Source organism: Miscanthus floridulus, chromosome 10 (genome assembly GCF_019320115.1).
Source record: "Miscanthus floridulus cultivar M001 chromosome 10, ASM1932011v1, whole genome shotgun sequence".
Classification (NCBI taxonomy): Eukaryota; Viridiplantae; Streptophyta; class Magnoliopsida; order Poales; family Poaceae; genus Miscanthus; species Miscanthus floridulus.
This window is the reverse complement of record NC_089589.1, coordinates 117,484,441-117,507,695: the sequence shown is the minus strand read 5'-3', so window position 1 is coordinate 117,507,695 and position 23,255 is coordinate 117,484,441. Positions and strand designations below refer to the sequence as shown.

Below are 23,255 nucleotides of genomic sequence, written 5' to 3'. Positions count from 1 at the left end.
TATTTTGTTTCTCGCATCCAGTAGTAGTCTATTTTCTTGTTTTACTTAGGGATTGCACGTTTTCTTATCGACAGTTTATTGGGGGTGACACCCAGAAACTGATGCGTGATTTCTGTACCTTCCATGCTCTGAGGTTTGTTATATCCAATCATCCAAGATGCATACAGATAATGAACAGAGACCTATATGGGATGAGTGAGCCTTCTTGGCACAATTTCTGATTGGCATTGCTTACTTACATGCATAGGCAGTGCATTTCAATGGGGGTTATATTCACACACAAATGTGATTGGTCTGGGTCATTTTTATTTAGATTGTAGTCACGAACGACAAAGTAAGATACTAGTGCTTCACTGCTAACTGATACATCAGCACTACTCTTGCTGCATAAATAATCAGATGAGGCATCATAGTTAACATAAGAGAGTTAACAAATTGTTTGTCAACATAATTAAAATTCCTATACCAACATGGCACTGCATACACCATATAATCATTCGAGATCGGTCGGTTCAACTCGGTCTATTTTTTATTTCTATAGTCGCTGTCAGATTTGCACTATGTAACGTGCATCAAATCAGAAGCCCCGTTCGGCTGACCTTAAAAGTCGGTTTGTTCGGCTTCTTTTTTCAGCTGGAACAGTGTTTTCAGCCAAATTCAGCCAAGCGAACGGGGCCCCTTGTTCATCAGGCTGACATGTCGCGTTCTTTTCATCATCATCTGTTCTCTTTGCCTTCTCCAGTTTTGAGTGTTTAGTCCAACACCTGAGAGATGTGTCTCTTGGCCTGCCTGTTCTCTTTGATCTCGGAAGGCATGAAATCGACAATACCTGTGTGTTATTACCATACTTGTCTGACTCTGCAGATGCTTCTACTCTTCGCAGTGGAGCTTGGCTCCGTACATTAGGCACGATGCTGTCTATTGCACAAACAGCTTCTGAGAAGGCGTCGTCATCGACAGGTCCTTTTGTTTGGGACAGTTCAAGTGCTTTCATTATCAGCACACGCCTCTTCATTTCATTTGATTGCGCTGTTACCTGTTCCGTTGTTGAATATCCAGAGCTCTCAACCGAAAGGTGCTCCGCTGTTTCTTGTCCACCTTATGTGTATGTTGCCTTTTGGGGGCTCTGTCATGTCCAAGTGAACCAGTTACATATGTTCAATTAGTACGTGACGATTGTTTCTGCATTCAATATTTACGCGACGCGAGTCAACGATTACTCTTGCATCGACAGCAATATTAGTTGGGTCTGAATGTTACCTTTAGGACATGCCTGCTTGGCAAACCAGCATGCTCATAGAGGCCGCAGCTGCAATCGATTTTCTCAATTCCTGTTAACTCAACTCTGAACTGCATTGCATCGTCGTTGTCGAGATCATTTGTGTGGACTGTGGACTACCGTAAATCTCTGACCATTTACTGACTCATCCAGTATAGTGTAACCACCAGCTTCATAAAGCTCATTGTAGAATCTCTCATGCATTTCTCTTGTGTAAATAGCTTCAGCGTGTTTCTCTATTGGTACTCCCACTCTCTTTCGCCTTGATTTCTGCACTTTTTTTTCAACGCGAGGTCGAACCCCATTTCCATTTATAGAAAAACGGAAATACAAGAGTTTGGATAGCAGGAAGAATATAGAGAAAAAAGACAGCAACAGAATCTAGAGAACCTGCACTCTGTCTCAGAGTCAGATAACTACTAGAGTTACGGCTGGCCTGAAAGCCAGACAACCAGAAAAAGCAAACAGAGTTGACACTTTATTACAGTTTCATCCAGCAAGACCACAAGCGGTCGCATAAAGTTTTTGGATTTGCAGATGCCAAAAGATCTTGATCACACTTTTCTGAGAACGCCTTCATGGGTTTGGAGCACCACCATCCTGCTGATCTTCAGTCTTCAGCCGCTTCTGCTTGTTCCCAGCCGAGCCCATAGAGATGAAGATTTCTGTCGCCACCTTGAGCATGGTGTTAACGCCACTGATGAGCATCTCTCTATCTGCTTCAGCATACAACCGTGTCCAGAACCGCATTACAAGATGGACTCGTTACTCAACTTAGCATTGTTGGTATTACTGACGAACGGTGAGACAAGTAATTGCTAAGTTAATTGGTCTTAATGCCAGCTGCATTCATTATTCAGTTTATTATCTTATATTTATGTAACCCCCCACATTTCCCACATCTCTGATCATGTCACATGCTATCTGATCGATGTTGTGTATATGCGTCCCCTTTCATCTATCACTCACTGTGATTGGCTACAACCTGTACTCCATATTAGGTACTATCGAATGATTTCTCGTATCCTCATATTACTGCTACCAGGTGAGTACGACGATATACTATTTACAAAACTGCATGGATTGATGTTTACTACTACGCTGTCATATGGAATTCAGACAACATAGTAATTGACCTTATACTCTCCCTTGCCAAAAAAAAATCCGGTATCAACAGCAGTTAATAGAAACACCACAATCTGTAAACCGCCCCTCTCAATGAAGTCTAAATTTTTATTTTTTGGCAATGATCATGAACCTGATAAAAAAAAGGGCATACCCAGTGCAGAGAGCTCCCGCTCTGTGCGGAGTCTGGGGAAGGGTGACCATGAACCCGATAAAAAATAAAAATCTGGTTGTTGCTATGTACTTATTCCCATTAGTATGTGTTTGTATTGTTACCTGCTTAGTCAAGTGATTCTCCCATTCTTCCTTTTGGTTCCTGTCGAATTGGAAATCCTTGAACTTTGAAACGAATATATGCATTGGTGCTGATCGTTGAATGAATCTCTTGAGCATGTGATTAGCACTCTCACTCCTTTGTGTGCTTGTCATACCTGCACAGAAAATATCCATGAAGTAGGGTTTTGCCCACATACCTCGCATTTTGAATGCACGGTTCATGAACTTGTTTTCCTCGTGTTTGTACTCCACCACAAGTTCATGCCATTTCTTCTCAAATGCACTTGGTGATATCTCTTCTGTTATTAGCTTGTTGAACTTCTTCTCACACCCACTCTTCTTGGAGTATGGTGTTCCTATTTTTTGCTTAGCCTTTCTTAGGACATGCCATCTGCACCATCTGTGCCTTGTACCTTTCAGTGTTGACTTTATTGCAGCTGCCATCCCTTGACACTGATCTGCTTCACAATGATATCATGTTAGTGTAAGCTAGGTTATGCATATGTTAATTTCTAGCCGAAAATTAGCAAGGTATTTCAGAAGTACATAACAGAGATTCAAGTTTTATATCAACTAACCAGTCAATATAGTTTGAGGTTCCAGTTCCCTCAAAAAACAAGTATAGTTTGAAGTTGTGATGAGGACATCCCAGCTCGTTATGCTCGATCACATGAAGATCATTCACCTTCTAACACAAGTGATCATAATTACGGGCCACTTACACGAAGTTGTGCGAAGAACATACAAGAACAAGTGAATTCATTCCTAGCTGAAACTAACTTTGATATATTTGAGAATGTTATACTTCCTAAAATGTTCTACATATGTTTTACTAAGGTTTACACAAGGAGTTACTGCTGGACCAAAGGAGACAAGATGGTGTACAAGGAAGCTAAACCAACACACCATCTGGCTGACTGCACAAACCAGCAGAAAGAAACAGTCATAACTCTTGATAACTTAAAGCTTTGGAGGTCCATGAGGACTTGTTGGAAAGCTTATCTAGTTAGCTTTCAAATGAAACCAACAGCACGTCATTTGGACGTTGCAACAAGGAGTTATGACCATATTAGTACAGACTGCTCCGAAGCCCAAAAGTCTTGATAGGGACGGGGTTTCCGATCTTCCGTCAGGTTTAAGATAACTCTCGATTTGGTCGGAAAGCAACACACCGATCCGGCTTCAGATCACAAAGACCCGAAACTTGCAACCTTAGCACCACGTCTCCTCTGGTTATCAACCGTGTCACAGTCCGATTGACCTCGCCAAGAAGGCTAATCCCTGCTACGAATCAAAGAACACAAGCAAGAATAAGATAAACGCAACTCAAGTAAAGTGACAATTGCAGATGTATGATTAAGATCTCGAAGGTGGGGTTTCACAAACCGATAATGGCGACTATTCAAAGACAGATTGATGTAAAGCAACACCCCAAACCCTAACGATGACAGCAGCTATTGATTATATGGTCTAAGGGTTGTCGCTCTCCCTAGACGCGCCCCCTAACAGGCTCAAAGACGATACACGGCCCAACGGACCAAAAACGGTGACGCAGCACCCTAACAGATTCTGGATGCTAACTTGTTTCGATGATTTCTGTTGACTCTGGTGGAATTTGTTCCTCAAACCAAAGCCATTGGTTATCTTATGAAATTATCTTTCCATCCATATGTGGATCATCGAAAATGGAGTCCGGATGCATCCTGGGCGGCCGTTTTACTACAGATTGCTCCTGGAGCCCAAGATGGACTTGAAATTCACATGGATTGGGCCTCCAACTTGGGTTGGACGCCCTTGCTGACCTCCTAAGGTGGTGTCCAAGGAGGAGGACATCCAAGGGCTTTCCTGGTGTGTTCTCCATCTCCTTGGGGCGTGCTCCAACTTGGGCTAGGGTCCCAAGGATGAATATCAAGCCCATGACGACGTCGTAGCACCCGGCAGAAATAGTAGCAGATTGTCATGATGATTTGAAGACCTTACCTACGTGATACTGAGGTGGGACCAGATCTATTTGAAAGCTTATCAAACAAGGTTTCCATCAAGTGCTCATTGACCTCAGTTGCACTCCAGATGGATGAGTTATGGCCTTTCCAATGAAGCATTGTCGGGCTACCGACGAACCGAAGGTTGGACTTTGATGATCTTGCACTTTGAGACACATGTGTACCTACAAGCGAATAAAGACATGTACATGTGGAACCAAGTGAATTGTACTAAAAATCACTATGCAAATATAGGAGCGAGCTCACCTTATAATCAATGGTCATATTCAAAGGTGTCATGTCCTCATCATCCTCCCCTTCTTGACTGCAAACCGTCCTCGGTTTAAACTTAGTTGGAGGACAGGTTGTAGGTACTAGCCAACATTGCTTCCCTTCTTGAAATTTAACCTGCTTCTTTATAACAAAACTTGGGAATCTCGACATGACATGATTATATCTATTGCAGCCCTCTAATTGATCATATTGTTGCACAACAAAAGGAGATTTCAGATTTAAACAAATATAGACTCGGTGTACCATATATTCTTCTTTACAATTATATTTTCCAATAAAGTGATATGTACATCTAGATAACCATGGCAATTCAGCGCATAAAAATTTCTCCCTCAAACTACTTAGAGCACACAGAGTATCAAACTCAATATAACCCAAAGTATTTAAAGAAGACAACAATTTTAGTTCATCTTGTTTAGTGGCAATTGGAAGCAATTGTTTATTTTTAGCATAAGTATTTTGTTATGAAACAAAAGAATCAATCGCATTCTCTAGTTGTGGCATAGGTATAATGAAAACACTATCACACAACTCTTCTTTATCACAATGATTAGCTGAACAATTATTTCGTGACAAAGGTAAATCAGATTTAGCGTCCACTAAATGTTGCTCTATTATAGCATGAGTGGTGGACAAATTCAGCACATCATCACCAAGTTCAACAATATCAGATTTTGTAGCAAGCATAAAAGAATCTTTCAATTTAGGTACTTGGTGAATTTCATATTTAATATCAATCTCTTTGTTCGCACTAGTAGCACTGTGTCTATTAGGTTGTATAATTTCAGCATGGATTAAAGTTTTACCAGGCTCCTGAACCAATATGGGTCGTGGTGGTGAAGACGCTACTGCAACGGTGGAAGTGGGCACTTGCCTGCTTATCGTGATCTCGACCTTTGCAAATGCTTACTCCATCCTTGCTAATACCTGGTTGGTCTGGTTGTCGCCAGTGTTGCTTTGGTTCTTTTGCTGACATCACTGCAATTCTTTTTCTGCAAGCATAGCAAGCTGGAACAAACGGTTGATAGTATAAAACTCTTTATGATAAACAATATCCTGAATTTCACATCTCAAACCACCATAAAAGCGAATAATTGCATCTTCCGTGTTCTCTAGTATCCCACAACATATTCTACACCTTTGAAACTCTGCATAATATTCCTGGACAGACATATTACCCTGTTCTAAGCGCTGCAATTTCTTATGTAAATCACATTTATAAGAAAAAGGAATAAAACGATCACGCATTGCTTCTTTTAGTCTATCCCATGATTGAGGTTGTAGATGCAAATTCCCTAGTTCTTGCCACCAAAATTAAGCAAAATACTTGAATTCACTAGTAGCTTGTTTAACTCTATGTATCTTAGGAACTAGGTGGGAATCAAATTCTTGTTCAACAGCCATCTCCCAATCAAAATATTTTTCTCCATCATACAATCCAACAAAGGATGGTATGGTAAATTTGCCTCTCGTACCTTGATGACTATCATCTATATGTGATGGTTGATTGTTGTTCATTCGGTCCATCCTTGCAAACATTTTATCCATGATTTCCTGTAATTCAGTCTTAAATAGAAACTCGTTGTTCGTTATTGTTAGAAATCAAAATAAATCCCTATCAACTATTATATGTTGGTAGAAACACACTCTCACATGTCTTACCAAGTTCTTACAAAGTTCTTACCAACGCAAAGCAATGGATGGTACAACCAGCGACTAATTCGTGATATCTGTGAGGGCGTGGTACCGAGATTGCAAGGATCATTTTTGTACAGGTCTAAAGTATATATGTGGAGCTTGGGAGGCACACAAAAGAACAAATATATGTGTATGTGGCACACAAGTCAGAAACAGATAGCAATGTTGAATAAATGTCCAGAGCACTTGTCTTAGTTGCTGGCCTATACTTGTTCCTAGTACTGTTGTGACAAACAAGGGAGTGAAACAAGTATGAATGGTAGCAATGGAAACACAGACAAGGCAAAACGGCACCACAAACAATAGAGCTTTTGGGTGTTCCTTATGTGCTCCTTTTCTCTTCTCTTCTCTTTTGTTTTACTTTTTTCTCTTTTCTTTTTTTATCCTTTTTTTTTGCTTTTGCTCTTTTGATATTTTTTGCTCAGCAAGGAGCACACAAGAACAAACCACAAAAAATTTGAGCTCAATTGGATAAAAGATGTGGCCTATAGAAAATTAGAATCGTGCTGCCAAATGCATGTCAAAACTTATGGGCCCAAAAACTCAATTTTCCTAATCGAAATTCACAAATCTAAATTTTGTGAACCTAGCTTTGTTGGGATAAAATGAATCTAAAATTTTCTAGCATTCTCCATAGATATAAAATTCACCCCGCTTCGAGTTTGGATGCAAAAATTATGACTGTTTTGAGGTAGACAGTCCAAATAAGGGTTTATATATGTGGACACAAGATGCAAGCTGATGGTGATACGGGATGACGGGGGTGGATGGATCAACACAAACTAGAAAATAATACGATCTAAACCAGCAACAAGACCTTGACCTAGGACACAAACTCAACACGACAGACTCTGAAATTGAAATATGCAAAGGCTACAGCATAGATGGTTCTAGGACAGGAAACAAATATGGCGGTGGACTATGGGACGAAGGCAAAACACTCGAACTAAAGGATAGATGTGAACCTGATGGTATACCTGAAGCTCTGATACCACTTGATATGGACGGGGTTCCTGATCTTCCATCAGGTTCAAGATAACTATCGATTTGGTCAGAAAGGGACACATTGATCCAGCTTCAGACCTACAACCTTAGCACCATGTCTTCTCTGGTTATCAACCATGTCACAATCCGATTGACCTCGCCAAGAAGGCTAATTCTTGCTGTGAATCAAAGAACACAAGCAAGAACAAGTTAAATGCAACTCAAGTAAAGTGACAATTGCAAATATATGATTATAAGGACACCCCAACTTGTTATGTTCGATCACATGAAGATCATTCACCTTCTAACACCAGTGATCATAATTACGGGCCACTTACATGAAGTCGTGCGAAGAACATACAAGAACAAGTGAATTCATTCCTAGCTGAAACTAACTTTGATATATTTGATAATGTTATACTGCCTAAAATGTTCTACATGTGTTGACACAAAAATGTGGCAATGTAATCAACACACAGCAAGCCGAATGATCTGATGGAGCAAGCCCGAAGATCTACTTAGCTTCAACATGAGGCCAGTTGGTCTTGAGGAACCAAAAGCGTGCTAGTCAATTTGACCCTACAATTGACAAGGAGGAAAGATTGATCAGTAATTTAAGGTGGAACGTGTCGGTATTGCTCCAGACAGTTCCAAATGTGTGGCTTAGAAAGCCAATGAGTAAGGTTATCGGCTAAAGAGTCGATATATCTGGCATGTCTATGATCGAATATGCCAAAACTATAACAATAAGCTATTTCTAATAATAATTATATGGAGCATAGCAACCGATTATCATAGATCATGATGAATTCACAATAGTTGGTTAACCAAGACAAAAATAAGAACAATAATCACAACTATATGTAATGATATAATAAGTGTGATATGAAGGCATGAGCTAATCGGCTAAAACAGCCGATTCACGTTATTCTAGCGTAGCAGAGTTAAACATGCAAGCAATCGACTGTTTGATATAAATGAGTCTATAAATAACTTGAATCTAATCTATTATCATCAACAGTGAGGTTCAACCGGATCGATGCAGCTATGATAATGATAACAAACTAATGCCAAAAAATCTATAAAACCATCTATATGTCAACAGATTCATGGAAACATGTTATATATGTGAGAGCATAGGAAATCGGCTAAAATAGCCAATGCAGACATAGCAAACAAACATAGTGCATATCCCAATCATGAACAAAACCATCAATCAATAATTTCCAATCGAAAGTCTTATCAGTGAGGTTCGATCGGATCAATGCAGCTATGGTGGTGTCATTAGATCAGATCTTATTAACTAATAAATCTATACTAGATTAAAACATGCCTTTAAATGCATACTATGCTTGATTAAGATAGAGGCAAAATAGCCGATCTAGCAGAATAAGCCATCAATCATAAGATTTTATACATGACCAAGCTATAAGACGACCAATTGAAGTAATATGATGTCGATCTATCTCTATCTTAATCAGGTAAAGTGTGATATTGTTATAATTAATAAAACATTAATTATAACAAGATCGATAACTAATGAATCAACCAAAAATAGTAAAATAAGTTCAACCAATCATGGCAAATTCGATAACAGGAGATTTTGTATTAAACAATAAGTTATTTAACACAAGATCTATAACTTTGATCTATATTATAGCTCATAAGAGATCAAACAACTGATACAGCCTTACAAACAATGATATGGATAGATAACTAACTTATATTGCAACTCGTAAAAGATCAAACAGCTAATGCAGCTTTAGAAGCATGGTACAAGTCGTGATGGTACCCATAAACAAGCTGGAGGTCGATCAGACGATGAAGCCATGCTCGCTGAAGAACTCGTCGAGATCTATAGTACTCCTACTCCTAGGGTTTTGGCGTGAAGCCAAAAGTTGTATTGATGTGTTGGTGTCCTTTTACAATGACTGGGGTCTAATATTTATACCCAAGGCCTAAACACGAGTCCTACTCGAATATGATTTGTTATAAACTTGGAATAAAAGAAAACTTCCTAAAATTAATGATAACTAGGACTCTACTCTTTCCCTTCTCATAGAATCTGACACGTCTTCCTCTTGATGTCATCACCAAATAGGAGTTGATGACATCACCACAAAATAGCCGATTCTGATTCAGATCCCAAATCAGCCAATGTGAGCTCCACTTAGTCGATCTTGACAGTTTTGGAATCTTGACTCTCCCACGTTATCCTTTCCAAAATTTGGTGCAAATAATATGTTTTACTAAGGTTTACACAAGAAGGAGTTACTGCTGGACCAAAGGAGAGAAGATGGTGTACGAGGAAGCTAAATCAACACACCATTCGGCTGACTGCACAAACCAGCAGAAAGAAACAGTCATAACTCTTGATAACCTACAGCTTTGGAGGTCCATGAGGACTTATTGGAAAGCCTATCCAGTTAGCTTTAAAATGCAACCAACAGACCTTGCAACAAGGAGTTATGACCATATTAGTATAGACTGCTCTGAAGGCCAAAAGGCTACTCAAGAAATTATCTTGGTACAACTTCCCATGCAAAAGTGTATTATTATGCAACATTCCATGGCACATACTATATATACATGGCTGGAAAGATAGTCAAGTTAACTTTCCAATGCTACAAACGGCTCATCATTTCGACTTCCCATGAGGGAGTAATGATCCAATTAATGAACAATGGGCAGAAGTTGAAACTGTTGCGCGAGTCTCCACGTGCTCTATGGTTTCCAGTACGGCTGCAACGTTTTGTGTGGATTAGTTTCGGATTGTGGTTCTACGGTCATACAGAGATCGAGTCGAAGTCTTCATGGTTTCGGTGCCTCTCTCCCCGTCGCTTTGTCGCATCCAACCTTTGTCAGGTATAAAGCTAGTTATCCCGCTGCTTGCAGCAAGTTATCTTTGGTTCTTCGACCTACTATCGTGAAGATCAGACCACCCTCAAGGAGGTTCCTTATCATGTTGCTTCCCGCCCATTATCTCTATGAAGTTTATGAAGGTCCACTCAAAATCTTTAGTTCTTTCATGGCTGAGCAGTACACCACCAAATATTATCGACTGGTAATGGTTGTTTCCACCTACAAATATTCCAAACAATATGTTGTATAGATTTGTCCTGTAAGCAGTGTCAAAAGTAACAACATCTCCAAAGTGATGGAAATCTATTTGATTTTTTTCCCGTGCACTAGAGCATTGCTTCAATCCTCCCTTCTTGATCAGTCTTAATTCGGACTTGCAATTCCTTGTCTTGTTCATTCATCTTGCCCAGTACGTCCTGTTGACACAAAAATGTAATGATGTGATGAACACACAACAAGCCAGAAGATCTGAACGGAATGAGACCAGAGATCTGCTTGGCTTCAACACAGAACCAGCCGATTCTAAAAACCCAACGACGTGCCAGTCAATTTGACCTACAATTGACAAGGAGAAGAAATCTTATCAGTAATTTAAGATGAAACATGTCGGTGTTGCTCCAGACAGTTCCAAATATGCGGCTAAAAAGCCACTTCAATAAGGCTATCGACTAAATAGTCGATATCCAGTGTATTCATGAAACAAAGATCTTTATATTAAGGATGATCAGTTAATGTTAAATGATGATGATGTAAATCAAAATAACCAATGCCCATGGATCATAGCATATTTATGGTGACTTATTAATCGAGACAAAAATAAGTACAACACACCCAAATACAAAATTTAGAATATCCTTCCTTAAGATTCCAATATATACTACCAAATAGTCGATTGATGTAGTCTTTGATTACAGAATTGGTAACCAGCAAAGAAGCGATATAAAAAAACATCATCGGCTAAATGTAACATGATCGGTATAAAGCGTCGAGTCGATAAGTTTGATGAAAAGAGTATAACATGCGAACAAATCGACTGTCTAATATAAATGAATCTACAAATAGTCTGAATCTAATCTATTATCATCAACAGTGAGGTCGATCGGATCGATGAAGCTATGATAATGATAACAAACTAAAGCCAAAGAACCTATAAAACCATCTATATGTTGATAGATTCATGAAAACATGCTATATGTATGAGAGTATAGGCAATTGGCTAAATAGCCGATGCAGTCATAGCAAACAAACAGAGTACATATATTGACCATGAACAAAACCACTAATTGATGATTTCTAATCTAAAGTCTTACTAGTGAGGTTCGACTGGATCGATGCAGCTATGGTAGTGTCATTAGATTATATCTCATTAACTAGTGAGTTTATTCAAGATTGAAACATATCTTTAGATGCATTCTATGATTGATTGGAATAGAGATAAATAGCCGATCTAGCAGAATTAAGCCATCAATTATAAGATTTAAAGCGTGACCAGATCAAAGGACGACCAATTAAGATGATATGGTGCCGATCTATCTCTATCTCTATCAGTTAATTTGTTATAATTAATAAAACATTAATTATAACAAGATCGATAACTGGTGAATCAACCAAAAACAATAAGGAAAATCCTATTAATCTTAGCAGATTCGATAACTGGTGATATTGTATTAAATAAGTTAGTTAACGCAAGATCGATAACTTTGATCTATATTATGATTCGTAAGACATCAATCAGCTGATACAGCCTTACAAATAATGATATGGATCGATAACTAACTTATATTATAGCTCATAAAAGATCAATCAGCTAATGTAGCTTTATAAGCACAATACAAGTCATGACGGTACTCATAAGCAAGCTAGATGTCGATCAGTCGATGCAGTCCTGCTTGCTGGAGAACTCGTCGAGATCTACAGTACTCCTACTCCTAATGCGATGGCGAAAGCTAGAAAAATTGTGTTGATTGAGTCTTCGTGTCCTTGTACAATAACTGGGGTCTAATATTTATACCCAGAACCTAAATATGAATCCTAGTCAAATACGACTCATTACAATTCTTGGAATAAAAGAAAACTTCCTAACTTAAACATAACTTAGACCCTAATTTTCCCTTATTTGTAGAGTCCGACACATCTTCCTAACGCCATTCAAGCATAGCCCATGGACGCCGTCTGCTGACGTCATCTATAAAATAGTTGATTCCGATATCGCATCCAAATCAGTCGATACCGATTCACATCTAATTGATTCATTGATGATACAATCTTGGAAGCTTCGAGTTCCTACGTTCTTGTTTCCAAATTTTGGTGTAAACACATGCTCCCAATTTTGGGATAAAAATGATTTTATTCCAAAATTTCTATTTATCTATTCATAGTGTTGCAACTGCTCATTCTGAAGTATACGTGCGGCTCCTGATTTCTAGGGCCGAATTCTATATAATACACCAACAGTATCATTTCTAACTTGCTTGGTCTGCTTACTTTTCCCTTCTTTCTCGAGCAAGCTTCAACAGTCTAAGCCACCACCACCAAAGCCTTAACCCTAGCAGATCTTCTGCTCTACCAAGCTGTTGTTCAAGCCACCTTTCTACAACCTTTCTCAGATTCAGATCCATTTCGGCTGCAATGGCGACCAGCGACCACGTTCCTGAGGTATGCTTTTAGATTTCTGTCTTTCAAGTATTAGCCACTACTCTGTATTATTCTTTCTTCTCAAATTCATCCCACCTAGTTTCTACGAAATGAGGAATGAAATTTTGATTCCATCATCTGTTGTCCCTAATGCCTATTATCTTGGACCTATGGGCGATCTTGATCCATCTAATTTTATCAACCAAGAAACCAATCGAATCCCCTTCAAACAATCTATAATAGATTTATGTTTCTGGAACACCAAAACTCCTTTTAGAAACTAGCCCAAGATGCCTAAAGGATGGAGAGATTGGTTTCGCAGGGTATCAGAAAAAAAAGCTAGAGATTAGGAAATTTTTGATTTAAACCAATGCTTGACACTCTCACTGTCTGTAATGGAGAGAAATGATTTACTTCTGATATTTGCATCTTATTTTTGGTTCAACACTTTTAATACTTTCTTTTTTGTCATGGTCCAATAACCATTACTTTGGCCGACATCTACATGTTAACCGGCCTTAGAATAACATGATCAATACAACCCTATGATTTCTTAAGTGCTAGATCCAAGAAATTAGCCAAAATATCAGACTGCATAGGATAGGCAAGTTATATTTTGAATCATATTGGGGATGGATCGACTGTTGATGATAGAGAATATGTAGCTTTCTTGAATATGTGGCTGTAAAAATTCATCTTTTGTGGGTCATCCTGTGGTCCAACCTATAATCATAAATACTTGACAGAGTGTTTAGCAACCGGTAATGAAATCCCCCTTAGAAAATATCTACTAGGATCTGCTTATCATCTGATGTACCAAGTAGCTATAGCACCTAGTTTTAAGGACAAAACCAGATACACACCATATGTGAGCCTAGGAAGTCAAATCTCATATATAGCTACAAATAAAGTAATATCAATAGATAATGTTTAATATATAACATACTTAGTATAAAGGATATAACCTTAGACAGCAAACAGCGGAAAGACAACTCCGATCTTCAAGTGAAGACTCTAATCTATAGGGACAACTGACTGGTTGATCACAAGCCTAACTCCTCCAGGCTAGCAATCTGGTACCCATTCTGGATTTTTCCAAAGATTTAAAAAGTAAATTAAGCATAAGTACATGTCGTACTCAACAAATATAACATGGGGTTCATGAGGCTCAAAAGGCTGACACTGGTTAACTATGATTAGCTTTTAATGAGTCATCTTTTGGTAATTGGGTGGCAACAAGTTTATTCATAAGCCCATATAAACACATGATCAGGTAAACATGAATAATGAATAGCATAAACAGTAATCATTAATGAGCATCTTCATCATCAGTATCCATTAGTGATCATCTATTCCGTAAGGGTTCCAAGGCTGCTCGTGACCATGAGCACGGCTGATATACCAGTTTTACACTCTGCAGAGGTTGTACACTTTCACAGTGAGTCGTGATTTACCCTTTCGCTCGAGGTAGTTAATCTCTTGACCCACTTCTAAGGAAGGTCGACAGGGTTCACTATGAAGCCTTTCAAAGGTTCATCTAACAAGTTAGGGACGCTAAGGTTTCCCCATCAATAAGCATGAACCCCCCTCCAAGGAGTGACTAACAAAATATCAAGAAACCAAAATGCACCCTCTTGGCAGGCCGAGATCATACAAATAGGAGCCCCTCTTGCGCCATAAAGGTAACCACTAACAAGTTAGAAAAAAGATCCTCATACTAAGCTAAAGCCAGAGCCATATAGCCCTCATAGCAATACTGTAAGTCCCGGATGATCACTTATAGATAAGTCCTTAGGGAGAGAAATCTAGAGCACCATAAAAACAGCCCAATGCTCTAGCCCCCTGATTCCATGTTGCTAAAAAATATCTTTTAATGTTTATTGCATAATCCATTAGTCAAGTTACAAGATCATGGCTTTAGTTGAGCACTAGCATCATACTACCCAATGCAATAACCCATAGGAATCAAGAAATCTAGGATATCAAATAGCTAGGAAAATTACTACGGTTGCCAATATAGACACATGCATATGATTAAAATGATATTAAGGTGAATAGGACAACAAGGAAGATCCCATGCTATACTTGTCTTAAACTTATATCCTTCTTTGAGTCCAAAACTTCAAAGATCTACTTCTTGATTCACCACATATAACTCACCGACTGGATAAGATCATAAAGCACCACACAAGCATCCAAGCAATCATACATGAAGCAAACAATAGATCTAAATTAGAACAGTACACCTAGCATAAAATCAAGATAAAAAGTTTGTAAAGCGAATCTACGTCTTGCTACGAACACACAGACGTAAAAAGCACACAAATCGGAGCTACGGTGAAAAAGATACATCTACCGATAGATTTGCTTTATCCATGAAAAAGAAAACTATAGGCTTCATTTATTTTAACTATATAAATTCATATATATATAAGATATTTTATAAATAATATAAATTGAATTAAGTCAATTTTAGATTTGAATTATAAAACTAAAGTAAAACAAATCATATTTTATTTATAAAGTCTAGTTGCATAATTATTAATCAAGATATGATTTAAACCATGAAATTTTAGAAATAGTAATATGGTAAACAATGTTACTAACGCGTAGATCTCATCGCTATGAATCTAACGCAACTTGAACAGGTCAAATCAGAGCTAAAACGTAGAAGATATGAAATAAACAAGATTTCTTTTATTAAAATAATAGATTAAATCTAACCTCGAATTTTAAAAGTTGAAAATATATCTAACAGTAGTATGAACATGTAGATTATGAAATTACGAACCTAACGCAAGTTGAACGGGTCAAATCGGAGTTAAAACGAAGATTTTATGGCCTATAGAAGATTGTGGCAATTCTGTAAATAAGTGGAACTTGATTTTTAAATTAAAATAAATAAAATCTGATTTTTAAACCAGTCAGGGACTGTGGATCCTATTTAACAAAAGCTCAGGGGCTCTTTGAAAGAAACCAGGGACGGCGGTTTATGATTCAAATAATTGTAATGGCATTTTTGCAAAACTACAAGCGAATGGGTATGTTCTAATCCTGACCCTTGATTTAGGATCGGACAGCTGAGAGCGAAGAGGGGAAGATGGGGGTCGCCGGCACAGTACCTAGATGGTGGCGCCATGGCCGGACCTCGCCGGTGGCATCGGCTTCGATGTTCCTGATCACCACAGGGCACGGGAGGACTACGGGGAGCAAGAGAAGCTCGAGGCTCGATGGATGGTTTGGGGGAAGCTGCGACGGCACGATGGAGGCCTCGGGCGCGGTTAGGCGGCGCGACTTAGGGCACATGCGGCGCTAGAGCTCGGTTCTAGGCGGCAGCACTTACTTCTAGGGTTCGAGGAAAGCGGTGCTGGTGCAGCTGCTATTTATGGGGGCGAGACGGCTTGCAGCGCACACAAATCAGCAGAGCGGGGCGGAGGCGGACACGAACACGCCCGAAGAACTCCGTGCCGGTTATGAGCTCAAGCTGAGGGATGAAGCTGACAGGTAGGTCCCACCTGTCGGCGAGAGAAGAGGCGGGGGTCAGGCTGTCAGCCAGAGAGAGACGGAGGAGCGCGCGCTTGCGCGGCTTGCTGTTGAGCTAGGCTGCGGCTACAGCCTTCGGCGGGGAAAGGAAACTAGGCCGGCTCAGAGGTAGCCCACGCGGGTGAAGGGGGAAACAAGCCGCGAGAGAGGAGAGGTGGAGCGGCCTGAGAGGAAGAGCGGGCCGACCCGACTGCTGGGCTCCGATGGCCTGTTTGGCTGCTGTGCTTTCAGGCCAGAAGGGAGGAAGGGAAATGCTGGGCCGCTGCGGAGTTGAGCGGGCCGCACGGGAAAGATTGGGAGGAGAGAAGTTTTCTATTTTCCCAACTCTTTTTCTATTTTTTTCAAAACCAAATTCAATTTTGAACCAAATCAAATTCAAATAGAGTTTTGAATATACTTTTCAATTCAAATAAAAGTGAGAAATTTTGGTAGGTTTCCAAAAATAAATTTTTACAACTTTTTAAATCATTTTATTTTCAAATTTTCTTTTCTTTCATTACAAAGTAAATTTTAATTTCATTTGCAAAAGCAATTTAAACCATTTTAAATTTTCAATCAAAACTACTCAACCCAATAAATCAAATGCAAGAGCATGTATGCTCAAACATGTTGCTACCTTATGATGAATTTTAATTTAACAAAAAAATTTGTTTCCTACACTGTCATGAGCACAAAATTCATAAATAAACAATTTTAAACTTATTTTCAAAACAGACAAATTTTAAGGTGTTACAATTCTACCCCCTTAAGATGAATCTCGTCCCTGAGATTCGGAAGACGTCGGTTAGGAGATAAGGATACTCCATCTTTGGATTCTTCTTTACTTCCTCATATAGTTTCATCATCGTGTAATTCCATCTTCTTGATAAGGATCCCGTTTTACTTTACATACCGGTTAATCATACTCCAAGTACCTTGCCAAACTGATTCCATGATCCAGACAAATACTGTCCAGCAAAAGTGTGTATCTGTCCGTCGGCATAAACATGCGTATGGAAATTCCTTCTACGCACCAGCAGCAATGAGCCACACGACTCAACCAGGTAGAGCATCCTCAACAAGGTCCGCTGATCATCAAAGTGACCAACATTGATGACCCGTCCAATCCGAGCAACCCATGGATCACCAGTATTGTCATCCACGCTGATGACCAGAGCCAAGAGGTCCTCATGATAGTCAACAACGTAGAGCTTCCCTTGGTAGAAAGCCATGTCAGTAATCCACAAAGACAGGTCCCTAGCAACTGACCACATGGAGCATCCAGGCCGGCACACTGCAATCCGATTGGATTCCTTACCTTGGAACAGTATATCAATGAGGTTGGGCGAGCACACCATTAGTTTGATCACTTGGGAGTATCTCACGTCCATGAACAACTTCTCTGACATGTCGGTGTCATGAAAGCTATCTGGTGGAGGAAGGGTCATGGTGGCACCAGAGAAGGGATCCAACAAGAGCAAGTCGTCAATGCGCCGGTACACCAGCCAGTTACCGCAAGCTGTGTAGAAGCCCTTTCTGCAGCCATCAAGGTGGCCGTTTTTGTAGCCAGCAAAGTTGAGCGGCTCACCCCGGGGCATGCTGTAGAAGATGTCCCCGGCCTTGAGAGCGAGCAGCGGCCTTGGAGGGGGCAGCTTGAGCTGCCGCGCGGCGGAGCGCCACTGGGGACACACAGCTGCGAAGCGGACGCGGTCGACGTGGGCGGGAAGACGCTTGAGAACGAGGCCCGCGAGATCCAGCGGGATGTTCGACCATGGATCCTGTGCACTCGCCATAGGCTCAGCCGCCGGTCCTGGAAACAAAGCAGCAGAGGAGCAGCACGCGAGTTAGTGAGGCTGCGTCTTTACATTCCCTGCCCGGAAACCGGGAACCACCGTGAAGGGAATGGTGCCCAGCGCGCGCGAGAATGCGCAGAGACAATGCGTCGAACACCTCTCGCGCGCGCACGGCAAGGGCGGTGGGGACGTAGCCGCAAGCCCGCAACGGGGAAGCTGAGATAGCCGCATGTGGAGGGGAGGGCGGGAGGCCGAAGAGGGAGCGAGAGGACAGTACCAGAAACCAACGGGAGCGGGGAAGCTGGCCCGTGATCCGGCGGCGTGCTCCTGCTCCTGCTGTTCCGGCCGCCGCGGCAGTGGAGGGCGTCCGGAGAGAAGCGAATCGCTGTGGCAGGCCGAGAGGAGTCGAGGGAGACTTGGCGATTGAGAATATGTGGACGTCTGGGTTCACTTGGGTCACGTATGGGCCGAGCCCAATAAGAAACGAGGCCGTTTCTTTGTGTTTTCCTCTCCGAATGAAAAACCACTATTTTGTATTTTTGTACCAAGCAACTACGAATCCGTTTACTAGTTCTACAAATTGTCCCATTATTGAGAACACCAAATCTTACTATAATTTCAATTTCGTAAGATTTATGTAGGATCGTGAAAAGATTTTATAAGGTTTGGAACAGCCAGAACTTATCGATGTCATGTAAATTTAAAACTTTCGTGTCCTCTTAATGAAAAACTGGCTACGTCTTGAGCGCGAAAAAAGAGCATGGATTTTTCCATTAAAAAACAAAGGCAGAGTTTTCAAAGCTGATGGATACGTCGGGACATGTGACTATGTGTGTAAAGTATACTACCATGTAGGATTTTATAAAATGATTCAAAATCGCAAAGGATTATTCCTTATGGCACAAGGATCTTAGCGCTTGAGTACACGTCAAAAGAATTCTTCTTTTACCGGAATTTTTCAAAAGAATTTCAACACTAAGTTTCCAGCTCATGTTGACAATTAAAAAAAAGTATGGAAGGAAAGTTTCCTATAATAATTTCGAGCATAATAAATCTTACATTGCATGGGGCACCACTCAAAAATTTCCTAGAGTTTCTATCATATTTCTAGATACAACTTGTTCCAAAGGGATATTTCTAGTGCTAAGCTATAGGCAATGGCATAATATCCCAATAACAACTCATGCTGCCAAGTTGGTCAATATTCGTCGGACACACCTTTCCCCAAGGGCCCAGGACCAACAATCTCTGGAGACAACAGAAGCATATCACAAAGAGCCACTGGATGCTTACATAAAAAGCCAAGCCTTAGTTCACACTTCACACAAGGACTGTAACAGCATGTACGGTACAGGCAAATTCACAAAGTTGAGTATTAACACGATCATCCAAAAGTAAATTAGAATTGTTGGGGCGCAGCAGGCCGCCACAGAAATACAGATGCACTTCAAAGCTTCCATTGCCACATCAATTTGGAGGGAAGAGCCACGCTGCACCTGCAAGCCCCTTGTGGCCCCTCCATGAGATCATTGGCAGATACGAGAACGGCTTGTCGTTTGCCACACCATCAGCATCGTAGCTGCTCTCACACTCGTCCCAAGTGTGATAGTCAAACAAGAAATTGCATTCAGTACCAGAACTCGACCTGCCCCTACGTTTGTGTCCTGCGTGATAATTCTTATAGTCATCCAAGAACCACACACGCTTTCCCAGCGAGTCACACTGAGGCATGCAAACAGCCCTGGAGCATGGCCCAAGAAACAGCACCTGATCTTCCCCAAGGCTCGTCACCTTGGCCCACCGTGATCGCTCGAAATCAGCCTCAAGGACCACAACCTCAGGCTCACACTGTTCAGCAAAAGTTTGTATCTGTCCTTTGACATGGATGTGCCCTTCAAAAATCCTTCTGCTCACCATCAGCAATGAGCCATGCGACTCAACTAGGTAGACCATCCTCATCAAGTTGTAGTCATCAATCTTAATTTTGGTCTTGCAATCACCCTTAATTATCACCTCGAAGCCAATTTCTTCACTTTCCGTAAACTGACATTCATTTTTTCGAAAGCACTTGGACAACTGGAAACAAAATAAGCCCAGATTCACACACTGCACATGCTAGGCAGCGTATGCTCAACAACAACAACAGCATAGCCTTTCAGTCTCAAATAAGTTGGGGTAGGCTAGCTGGGCAGCGTATGCTCAATGAAACAAAAATATTTTATCGAATACACAAGAGAGCTGTATTATAGAGAGGGAAAAAACGGCCTGTATACATTCAATGAAACTAAAATATAAGAGTATTGACGTGGATTAAAATATGATCTTGGAATGGACAGCCATCACCAACTAAAATATGCTCAGACTTGAATTAAAACATCATCGGCACAGACACGTCCTAAAATAAGATTAAAACATTGTTGGCATGAGCCAAGCTTAATTACTGCCATTTTAGATGATTAAATTATAACAGCTTGGTATCATACAAAAACCATGGCATATGCGCAATATAAATCCAAGAAATTTGGCATACTAATAAATAATGGTACATCATGTGTATAACACAAACACAATAATGGTATCTAGAAGGAGAAAAAAGAGAAAGTGCCTGGCCGACAAGATGACAGCGTTTAGTAGATCCGGCGTGTTTGCGTTTTGTTAGCATGTTTCTGCAACCAGATGTCATGGATTGGGTTCGAACCCCTGGGATTAAAGGTGTCACCAGCGAGAGGTGCTCTTCGCTCGCTGCTCGCTGTCTAGGTGCATCCTCGAGGTCAGCAATGCTCAGGCCTGTGACCTTGCACCTGGGTCTGATGTTGCTTGCCTTGTAGCAGGGTGTCATTGGCAATACCTTCACACTCTCCCCAAGATAGGGCCCATGGCAAGACCTTCGCACTCTCCCAAGATAGGGCCCATGGCAAGACCTTCGCACTGGGGCCCAACATGACAACTGCAATGTTGGCACGACAGTGGTTAGGCTGCCCTCAGAGGGGTGGTTTCAGCAGACGCCAAGATGAGAGCCTTGATGGCGACCCCTGTGGACATCATAAACGTCATTCCCTTCTCGGAGGCATCTGAAGTGCCTCAGAGTCCCACCTATTGTCACTGGAAACACGGTATGGTGCTACATTCCCTGTCCTGGGAACATGGAAACAATCTCACCCTAGTAGTGGAAAAACCTTTCTCTTTTTTTTTTTTGATACTAGAAAAACCTTTCTCAAGGAGCAAACCAAATTCCACGATCTGTGTTCCATGACCCAATAGTCCTGGGAACTTGGTCACTATGGTCCCACCATGTTGGATTCTTCAGGTGAAAACCCACTCCAGTTTTTGGGCTGGTACCATTGGTGTCGTTACCTTCCTGAAGGTGTTGTCGTGAAAGTTTGTCACTATTTAGGTCTTTCCTGATCGGGATGTTGTGCTCTCCTTCAGCGGTGACCTTGAGTTGGGCCGTGTTGTGGCCTTTGAGAAGTTGGGGCTGCTGGGATGAGGAATTTCGATGAGCTCGGTAGCAATGACTCATGCCGGTGCTTTCCCTCCTGCCGTCTCGATCCAGGTCAGGTCAACTTGGAGGTGGAGGCTGTAGCAGCGGCCGGCCAACCTAATGAAACATGGAGACCAGTAGTTCTTTCCCTTCTCTACCTCCCTGCTAATCTTTTTTCTTTTTTTCTTTTTTGAAAAACGCACCGACAGGGAAGGCCCCTACCTATTTGTTTTTGTATTTATCAAGTAAATGAAAGAATGTAAGATACAAGGTTACAAAGCCTCAGGCTCAAAAGGCAAAAAGAAAAGGGTCTAACTATCTGAGTAATTGTCTCGCCAAATGCTAGTGGTCCTTTCACTGTTCTCTAGATTTGATACAAACCAAGCCAAGTTCCTCCTATGTTGTTTTCCAATTCCTAATGGAGAGTGAGCCGTTATCAAATATCAAATTGTTTCTTGTCTTCCAGATGACCAAGCAAGCCGTAATAATTATCTCTCTGAAAATTTCGCTTCCAAACTGTTGCCTTGCTACTAACAGCATGTCTAGAGGCTGGAGACTAAGGTTCCAAACAATCGGGATGGAGTTCCAGCAACTCTGCCGAAAGGGCACTCAAAGAACAGGTGACCTGCTAATCTATCTGGAGTTACCGAAAATTTTAAAAACTTAAAATACCTTTTAATTTACCTCGTTGTCTTTGTCCATACCGTACTACATTAAGACCCTCCCTCGTACTGCAATTTCATTATTTTACTACATCTGAAATAAATTCGGGAAAGAAAAGTCGTGTGTGCAAAGTGATGGGAGTATTGGGTATAAATTCTTGTCAACATAATGGGAGTATTGGGTATAAATTTATTGTGCCAGAGATGGTTGTTGATTTTGTTTACCCCGTTCAAACGCGCGGGCACTTGTGCCAGACAAGCAGCGAGCGAAGTCGACAAGAATAGTGTACAATTAGAAATACATTGGAGCAGTAAAGTCATCCTTTGTTTTGATTTTACCCAGCACAAGAAAAAGGAGAGGGGGCGAGATAACTACGACTGTAGATCTATGCCAACCACCCTACACAACGATTTTTTGCAAGCAATGCAAAAAATGGATTACTCGCCTCTTTTCGTCGGGCAATCGGGCGACCTAATCTGAAGCCAAACCCGTGCACCTGCACACAGCACAGCAGAAGGGCGACGGTGAGGCCGAGCTACGAGCCTACGACGGCGAAGTTGATCAGCAGATGCAAGAGGCGGGGGAGGGAGTTCTAACTTATAAAAGAAACCAACGGGGACGGGGGAGGAGCCTGCGGATCCCGGTGCTCCGGCGGCGCAAGC

The 23,255-nt window shown here is 41.0% G+C and overlaps 1 protein-coding gene and 1 pseudogene across 1 annotated transcript; both read right to left on the bottom strand.

The window, feature by feature from the left end:
• Positions 1-374: 374 nt before the first annotated feature.
• LOC136489397 (protein FAR1-RELATED SEQUENCE 5-like) lies at positions 375-10,901 on the bottom strand (annotated as a pseudogene).
• Positions 10,902-17,372: 6,471 nt separating this feature from the next.
• On the bottom strand, positions 17,373-18,825 carry LOC136485458 (F-box protein SKIP23-like). The gene is made up of 2 exons (XM_066482334.1): positions 18,727-18,825; positions 17,373-18,466 (listed from the first exon to the last, which is right to left on the bottom strand). The coding sequence occupies exon 2, from the start codon at positions 18,447-18,449 to the stop codon at positions 17,577-17,579; it is 873 nt and encodes a 290-aa protein (XP_066338431.1). The 5' UTR covers positions 18,450-18,466; positions 18,727-18,825; the 3' UTR covers positions 17,373-17,576.
• Between the last annotated feature and the right edge of the window lie 4,430 nt (positions 18,826-23,255).

Excerpts from the sequence above, each read along its gene's own strand:
- LOC136485458 (XM_066482334.1), bottom strand. The coding sequence starts at position 18,449 with ATGGCGAGTGCACAGGATCCATGGTCGAACATCCCGCTGGATCTCGCG.